This window comes from Aegilops tauschii, chromosome 7 (genome assembly GCF_002575655.3).
Source record: "Aegilops tauschii subsp. strangulata cultivar AL8/78 chromosome 7, Aet v6.0, whole genome shotgun sequence".
In the NCBI taxonomy this organism is placed as follows: Eukaryota; Viridiplantae; Streptophyta; class Magnoliopsida; order Poales; family Poaceae; genus Aegilops; species Aegilops tauschii.
In genome coordinates this window covers 30,866,254-30,875,108 of record NC_053041.3, presented here as the reverse complement: position 1 = coordinate 30,875,108, position 8,855 = coordinate 30,866,254, and the positions used below count along the sequence as shown (strand labels likewise).

The window sequence follows — 8,855 nt, the reverse complement described above, 5'->3', positions numbered from 1 at the left end:
CACAGAATGGACGGAATTACATGTGATAATTATTATTTTTCACAACTTATGACATAATTTCTGAACGATAATGGATTGCTACCAACAGGAACCTTTAGACTAGCCACAATGGGTAGTAACATAGTGTAGTAACATGCCCATGTTACTACTCTATGTTACTACCTCTATAGTGGGGAGTAACATATGTGTGGTAACATACAACACTTCATTTATTAGGTTATAGACTCATCTTGTCTTGATATGTGTGATGTTACTCACATTAGTAGTAACTAGCTATGTTACCACATGCCTCTCTTTCTTCATTTATTGCTTGCCACATCATCTATATTATCTAGATATGTGTGATGTTACTACCTATGTTACTCCCATTATGGGTAGTCTTATAAGAGTAAGGATTTCTCTCAAGCTAGCACACCATGTAGGGTATAGCTTCCCTACAACAAACTAGCCACCACACACTTTGCAAATTTGCATTGAACCTCAAGAAGCACCAGGGGAAGCTAGCGCACGCGCAGACACACACACTAAAATGCTCATGGCCAGGATGCTCGCCCTCGTCATGTCAATGGCAATGTGTGCTTTGTTCTGTTGTGCATGTGCAATCTCCATTCTACCATATAAAAAGAAAATAAAACCGGGTTTGCTAAACATCATGTACCAGGAAAAAAATTGTGCGTCTGTTACTTTTTTCACTTCACGCAAAGCCGAAGGCGGGGACAACGTGAAGAGCGATATCGGCGAACGTCGACCACGGTGAGGCCAAGCTAGTACCTCGCCGGATATGGGACGATGCTGTGAGCCACGGTGAGTTGTGGCATCCCAGGCGAAGGCAAGGAACCAGGTTGATGGTGCGGATTGGATGGGGATGGGTGGTTGCTGGTAGGGCGGGGCGGCCTGCGGTAGTGCATGCCAGCCGCGGACGGTGGAGATCGGCGATTGAGGCTGGGTCGAGGGTTGACACATGGATGAAGAAGAAAAGGAGGAAGAAGATGAACAATGGCGCAATCCTGACAGTTGGATGGACATCTGACGGCCCCAAAATTTGACTTACAAAAAAAAAAGTTATGTGCTTGATGAATAGACGGTCCCCAATAAAACACTTAACATTTATGGGCTAGAAAAGAGAGCATTCACAGATTAACCCCTGACTGTTGGGTGCAAAATATGACATTATGAATGGTAAAACTGTACATGGTAAAGCAGAAAAATAATGTATCACATCGTCCCCAACAAAATATCGCGCCCAGCGTGTTCCACACCCTATGAATGAGACCACACCCCTGCTGTCCTGCGTCAGTTAATTTCTATCAAGCTCACACACCACGTAGGACGTAGCTTTCCTACTGTCTTTAACAAGCTATTTTTCTAATGGAATTTCTGTCAATATATGTTGCTAATTGGGCAGTACATCTTGCCACCACACGGAGGGAGTTCTATTTAAGAAGCCGCCCACCACACACACTTGGCAGTGCACCTCAAGAAGCAGAGCACCACAGGGTAGCTAGCAGTAGCGCACACACACACTAACAATGGCGATGGCAAGGGTGCCCATCCTGGTCGCCGTTGCTCTCGTGGCCGCGGCAGCCTCCTGCAGCGCGTGGGAGCCCACCATCCGGATGGCCACTGCCGTCGACGACGCCGTGGCGCCACTCATCCACGCACTGCGCCCGCTGCTGGGCTCCAGCGGAGAGCTCGGCAGCCGCGGCGGCGTGCCGTGCGACAGCTGGAGGCTGGGCGTGGAGGCGTACAACGTGCGTGACTGGAAGACGGTCCCCGCCAACTGCGAGGGCTACGTGGGGCACTACATGCTCGGCAGCCACTTCCGGCGCGACTCCAAGGTCGTCATCGACCAGGCCATCGCCTACGTCGACAGCCTCAAGCTCGCCGGCAACGGCAAGGAGGTGTGGGTCTTCGACATCGACGAGACCACGCTCTCCAACCTCCCTTACTACGCCACGCACGGCTTTGGGTACGTACTTACACAGATTATGCATCGTTGAGGACCATTTCCATATAATTTTGCATTTCTCGACAAATATAATATGCACGACTGTCTATCCGTACGTACGTGCATATTGTACTTGATATTTGTTGCAGGTGCATTTGAGCAGAGACTTGGACTTGTCTGTTCGTTTAGCTAATGTATGAAAAATCAACCCACTAGAAAACACCAGTAACACCATGGCATCATATGTGAGTGGATTTGTTTTCTACCATGCATGCATACCATATGCCATGTACTAATCCACCGTCAAATGTATTGAAAATGTGTAAAATTATTGTAATACACTTTTAAGCGATAAAAGATGACAATTTATTTTGAAAGAAGAAAGACATAGCGAAAAAGTAGAAAATGTTGCACGAATATCTGAGCAACGATGGACAGTGGATGTATGCACTGTAGTATATACGACACTGAGCCCTTTATTTTGTTTCAGTGAAAATACTATTTGTATACCTTAAAAAATCTGAAAAAAGTATACACATAAGGATATATTGTATGTAGACGTACAAATTTTCATGAACATGTATATGTTCATATCTGATGTACCCAAAAAAGACAAATAGATAGATTAAAATGTGATTAATTGATGCAACTTTACATATAGTTGAAGAACGTGTATATGCATTTATAGATTTTATAAATATATTTTTGGCAACTTTTATGTATATTTTGATCTTGGTTTTTGAAAAATGGGGCTCCCTGTAGCCCGTCCCCTATAACGCATCACTATATGTAATGTAGAAGGTTGGCACCATAAGTTCTCTAATAATAATGAAAGGGGAAAACATAGATGAAAAAGTGGAAATAAAAGGGCATATATGCGTTGGACGTGTTTGAGTTGGGCATCATTGGTGGTCATCTCCAGTCCAATCATAGACACAGCCTGCAGGACCATGGCCATGTGCCGATTGATGAGCAAAACATGCTATGCTATGCCAATTAGATATAGTGGTGTGATGTGCATGTGATGGTCGGAGTACGTAGGCCCGAATCTGTCGTCCACTTGGCTACTTTATCTACAGATTTCGTTTTAAACCGTTACTATCAACAAATTTATGCAGCGTAGATGCGCTTCGATTCACCCCTTGGTTTTTAACCGTCATGTTCATGGTTACTTTCATGTTTGTCTCTTCAGTATGCAAACCTACGTACTAGCTGACATCGGCATGTATACACACGCGCAGGGCTAGGCCATACAACGCGACGAGCTTCGACGCGTACGTGCTGGAGGGGACCGCGCCGGCGCTGCCGGAGAGTAAGCGGCTGTACTACAAGCTGCTCAAGGTCGGCATCAAGCCGGTGTTCATCACAGGCCGGACGGAAGACAAGAGGGCGATCACCGTGGCCAACCTCCGCAGCCAGGGCATCTCCGGGTGGATGAACCTGACGCTCAAGCAGCCCGGGTTCCATGGCTCCGCGATATCCTACAAGTCCGCCGAGAGGAAGAAGCTGCAGGACGCCGGGTACGTCATCGTTGGCAACATCGGCGACCAGTGGAGCGACCTCCTTGGCGCGCCAGAGGGAGCTCGTACCTTCAAGCTGCCTGACCCCCTGTACTACATCGGCTAAGCCTGCGGCCATTGATTGCTCGAATGCTCGTGGTCCACGAATAAGCTCCATGCTCTTAATAATTATCTGCATGCTGGATGCATCAATAATAAGCCTCTGTGTTGTTCTTGCTTGGTTGGTTTACTTAGTTCATATCAATTGCCACTACTACATTGGCTACAGCTTTTCTTTTCTTTGGCAATCCACGGGATATTGTTGCTTGATGTGTTGTTATCCATCATAATTTCGTTCTTGTACAATTGCATGACATCGGTCTTTTGACTGTGATTTTCGCCCTATAAACAACATTACCATGATATATCGACATCTGAAGAAGTATCAAAAAGCAAGAAGAGGGAAGGGTGAATATAATAGGAGATTTCCAAAAGTTTCTTGCACAAATGCAAGTTCGGCTCGCAGCTCCTACGAGAGGGGCCTCGCCCGCTCCCGTGTCGCTCCCCCCACGGGCGACCCGGGAGAGCCATCCCCGCCGCCGGCCAGCAACTCCTCCTCCCGCTCCTCCTCTTCTCGCCGCCGCCAGCGGGCGTCGCCGGGGCAAAGCCCTTGCGACGTGGGCGGCGGTGGGGAGGTCTCCCTCCCTGGCAGATGTGGGGCAGCGCGGGGCTGCTCGCATGTCAACGGCGTGGGGCGGTGGTCCAATCCCGGCTTCAGCGCTTCCCCTACGGCGTCGTGGTGGCCCAGCCGGCGCGGCCTTGCTCCCGTTGCCCTGCATCTCGCCTGGGCACAGGCTGAGGCGTCGGTGGTGGGGGTTGGTGGCGTCGGGGGTTCGTCCGGCAGCCCTGGAGGGTGGTGGCGGGGCATCGTGCTGTGGTGGCGTGGTGGGCTGGAGCGGGCGCTCCCATCGGTGGTGGCGTCGTCTGGCTGGGGCTCTGCCTAGCTCGGGGTCGGCTGGCTCCATGGTGGGGTTGTGGCTCCGGACGGCGGATCCTCTCGGTGGAAGCCGGGGCGGCGGCCCCGGAAAATCGTGCGACGAGGCGGCACGGTGGTGCGAGTTCTGGCCGACGTGTGGTGGTTGCCGGCCGGCACGGTAGTGGTGGACGCGCTTGTTCCGGCGGTGTGGGCGGCGGCGCAGCGGCATACGACTTCCCCTTTCCATGGTGATGGCCAAAGGTGACGACTTTGCCCCTCCCCCCCCCCTTCCCAGTTTGCTGCGCTACGAAGACGTTATGACAAGGCCGAGGAGAAACCCGTGCACTGCTGTGGCTGCGGGCAACGGTGACGCCTGTGGGCGCCGTCTCCTCCTTGGAGGCGTTGCCATGGCCTTGTCCATCCCCTGCTCTCATCGGGGAAACCCTAGGCTCGGTTCGCCGAGCCAGGCAGCGGCAACGTCACGACGTCGTCCCCTTCTTGAAGGCGTTGCCTAGGTGATCGGGGTGTAACTGGTGTGGGTGTCTCAGTTCGCATCGGCGGCGAGACTTGGGGTGCAGGGTTGTCAAGTGTTGGTTCTTGCTATGGGCATGAGCATCCAGAGCACTATGTACTCCATCATCGACGGCTCATCTGCGAGCTCTGAGGTGTTCGGTCCGGTTGGGACGTGGCTTGTGTGCTCTGGGTCCGTCCTCTTTGCCATTGTTCGGCTTGAGTTTGGGTAAGGCGAGTTGTGTGTCGGTGTTCCCTTGGTGGATGTGGGTGTTAACCTTTTGGTGTAACACTTTGCTGAAAGGCGTTGTATTGGCCATCTTGGCTACTTCTTCTATCAATATATGATAGGCATGCTTGTGTGTATTCAAGAACAAATGCAAGTTCCATTTTTTTTTTGAGAAACACATGTAACTTTATTCATGCTCATAACAATTACAGGTACACTGATTTGGACCTAAAATCCAAGAAAATGCAAAGTAACTCCTATGACTAAGAATTACAATGAAGTCATCTTCTTCGCGGTATCAATCTCTGCTTGAAAAAATACTCCAAAGACTATGGTAAAGAAGTTGCAATTGGACTGGAGCAACGGTGTTGTCACTCTTTCACCCGCACGAACGTTACCAATAAGGGTTTTTGAAAGCGCCTTGAGTCACCCATCCACAAAGATGGGAAGTCTTGATCAATGAACATATTTGGGTCGGGGATGATCCCTTAGAAGTGCAGGCCATCGAATCACTATATCTTCACCATGGTGTTGATGCAAGATTTCACCTCCACAAAGAATCAGACCAACAAAAAAACTTGACACAACAACATAAACTCATCAGATCCGCATAATCGGATCTACAAGGACAGAAACCTCTCAAACCTTACGGCACTGCCAAAAAGAAAAGAGGAAGTTTATTCTCGCAAAACAATGATGATCACTAGACATTGACGAAGAACATAATATAATAGGGTGTGTTTAGCTGGAAATGTTAGGCCGGGCCACATCTGGGTAGCACATGTATTACAGGACCACGACCATGTTATAATTTAAACTGGAATAACTTTCTATTTTGTGACTATGCTCTGAGACAGTTTGCATGTATCACTTGGAGCAAGAGATGTAAGAGAAGTTGGGGCATGTGTTGGTAGGCTGCATTACCCTCATCCACGAGGAGTGATATTTGGTCCGTTTGGATGCATGGCCCACACCAAATGTTTTCCAGTATGGAATTTAAAGCACCACTGAGCCTGGGGGAGTGGAAATACTCAAATCAACCATTTCCACTCAATCAGGCCCGAGCGATGCAAGCGAGCGAGTGCATGTGGGCGAATCTGGCGGTGTGATCTGGTGGAGGCCTGTAGGTGGCTTTGCGAGTGTTCTTTTCCACTCATCTCCCTTAATCTCTTTCACCTAGTCACTTCTATCTACACTACACAACAGAGCTTCCATTTGAGATAAGCTCTACAGGAAGAAGATGCACATCGGCGTTGTGATTCCATTCAGGCAATCAGTTCCTAGTTACGTTGACTTGAATCTTCAATTTCAATTCATGTTCAGGTTTGGAGCTTTTATAGAATAATTTTCTAAAATTCATCTCATATTGTCGACCGTTTGAAATTTTCTCTAAAGGACTAGCTTCATCTCGTCGTTTCGGACAACTTTCATGTTGTAAGTTTTCTGTTTCGACCCTAATTGACAAGTATTGTGCTATAACATGATGTTGTGTGTCTGTTATATGAACATGTTCTGTTCAACCTCTCTCTCATCTATCCTCTTGATTATTATCTAGTTCGTCAAATTCATCACACATGGTCGACAGTTTGAAATTATATTCGGCCACTAGTTTCTTCTCTTTGTTCCACACAACTCTTGTGGTGTAAGTTTTTTTTATTTGCCGCATATAGACAAAGTTTTTCAAGTGTGGTGGTGTGAGGTAATTAAGTTCATCACATGGACACGAAGTGGGATTAACCATCCATGCGCACATAACCAATAAACAACACGTTACACATGGAAAGCAGGGACATGCAACCAAAAAGCCATGCCTCTGTGTCTACTAATTAAGCATGAGGAGATGTAGGAAACCAAAATAAGTGCGGAACATGGATCTTTTTCCTGTATTTACTCAGTCACATTGAGGCAGGCCCACTATGCACTTCTTTGCTTTTGGTAGTGTGCTTGTTTGTTTTTCCTTTTACAAAATTATTCAAGTGTTCGTGAACTTTGAAAAATGTTCACAAAGTTTCTAACTTTTTTTCATAAATTAACGCAATGTTCAATAATTAAAATTATTTGTAAATTAAAATAGTCACGGATTAAAATTCTTCAAAATTTAATAATTTACACAGATTTCAAAGTTGTTTTTAAATTATAATTTTTTGCAAGAATGTTCATGAATTGGAAAAAGGTGGATGAATTTGAAAAAGTTTATCATATTTTTTGAAAAATATGAATTAAAAAAGGAGGAAAATAAAGGAAACATAATAGTGAAGAAAATCCAAAAAAAGAAAAGAAAAGAAAAAAAAATGAAACCAAAGTAAACTAGTAAAAATGGTTGAGAAATCATAGAAATAACTGAAATGCCAATATAGAAGCTTCCCAAAACCGGCTAGAAGTTCCCAAAGCCGGATGGAAGATTCCCAAAATTGGTTACATGGACCAGCGCATTGTGCGGTGCGGTGAGCATAACACACCAAAACACTATTATTTCACACAATGGGCATGAAAAAGGATTTTTGGGTAGTGACAAGTTAGAAGGTACCCTGCGCTTCACAGGGCGCACCAACCGGGAGCGCTCCATACACTGTGTGTTTTGTGGTCTTACACATGAGTTTGTTGGTTTCGGTCTTTTCTGTCTTTTGTATAGTTCTTCGGTTGTTTCTGGGTTTTTCAATTTTCATGGATTTTATGTTTAATTTGTTTTGTCGATTTTTTCTACCTTTTTCTCGGTACACGGTTTTAGCATACACTGTAGCCCCTCCCCACTATAGGGTGGATTTTATATGGTATGAATTTTTTTTTAAAACACGAACAATTTTTTATATTTCATGGAACTTTTTAAAATTTTCATGAAACATATATTTAAAACACTTGAACATTCCTTGTGAGCTTAGTTGCATTTGCTCTTGTTCTATGGTGTTGTTGGGCCTTGGTTCTTCTTGGAACCACCTACCTTTATGATATGAGCACACTTCACTGCTCTGCTTGATATGGAATCAATTGAACTATGCAAACGATATGGGTTTGAATGGCATGGGAATGTGCCACCTCATCTTTCTCTAATTTACCACTGAATTTTTAAATACTCATCACCCAGTCTACTGTGATTCAGGTCTAGATGTATTTTCCACGGGGTAAATATTTCTGGACTGTAGAATGCTAACTTGCACTCATGTCTTGGTACTTGTTAGGCCGCTTTATATATCTTTGATCCGGGAAGAATTTGTAATTACATTGGGAAGATTCAGTTTTCACCAGCCAAATTTATTTTCTCAGGAAAATTAACATATTGAATGGTACAAGGAAAATTCAATATGCCAAGAAAGGATGGGCTAACTATATAACCAAAAGGTGTATTGCCTGTTGTGAGGGAAATTTAAGGCTCTGGCTTTTGCATTGCATGCAAGAGCCCGATGCCAGTGGGCTCATCCTGCTGACACGTCGACGCATTGCATTCTGCCATAACATGTACAAATCATGCATAGATCGGACATGAAGTTTTTGCAACCGAGCTAATTTGAGCTCGGGTGAACAGTAAACTCGATTTAAAAAAATGTTCAAAAAATCCGAATTTTTTTATCGCAAACTTTGGCAAATGTTCTAAGAGCTTGCAAAATTTCATCACGAAATCATATTTCTGGAATTCGTGGCAAAAAAAAAAAATTCAATACTCTCAAAATGCTACTTTCGAATATTTTGGAGCACTGA

At 45.6% G+C, this 8,855-nt stretch overlaps 1 protein-coding gene across 1 annotated transcript; it reads left to right on the top strand.

Annotated features, from left to right (window-relative positions):
* The first annotated feature begins 1,410 nt into the window (after window positions 1–1,410).
* LOC109783550 (acid phosphatase 1) lies at window positions 1,411–3,774 on the top strand. The gene is made up of 2 exons (XM_020342148.4): window positions 1,411–1,969; window positions 3,190–3,774. Exons 1-2 carry the CDS (start codon window positions 1,530–1,532, stop codon window positions 3,572–3,574), a joined length of 825 nt encoding a protein of 274 aa, XP_020197737.1. The 5' UTR covers window positions 1,411–1,529; the 3' UTR covers window positions 3,575–3,774.
* Window positions 3,775–8,855: the final 5,081 nt, after the last annotated feature.

Bases quoted from the DNA above. Each gene is read 5' to 3' on its own strand.
- LOC109783550 (XM_020342148.4), top strand. From the start codon at position 1,530: ATGGCGATGGCAAGGGTGCCCATCCTGGTCGCCGTTGCTCTCGTGGCC. The intron at 1,970-3,189 runs GTACGTACTTAC...ACACACGCGCAG, and splicing joins TACGCCACGCACGGCTTTGG to GGCTAGGCCATACAACGCGA.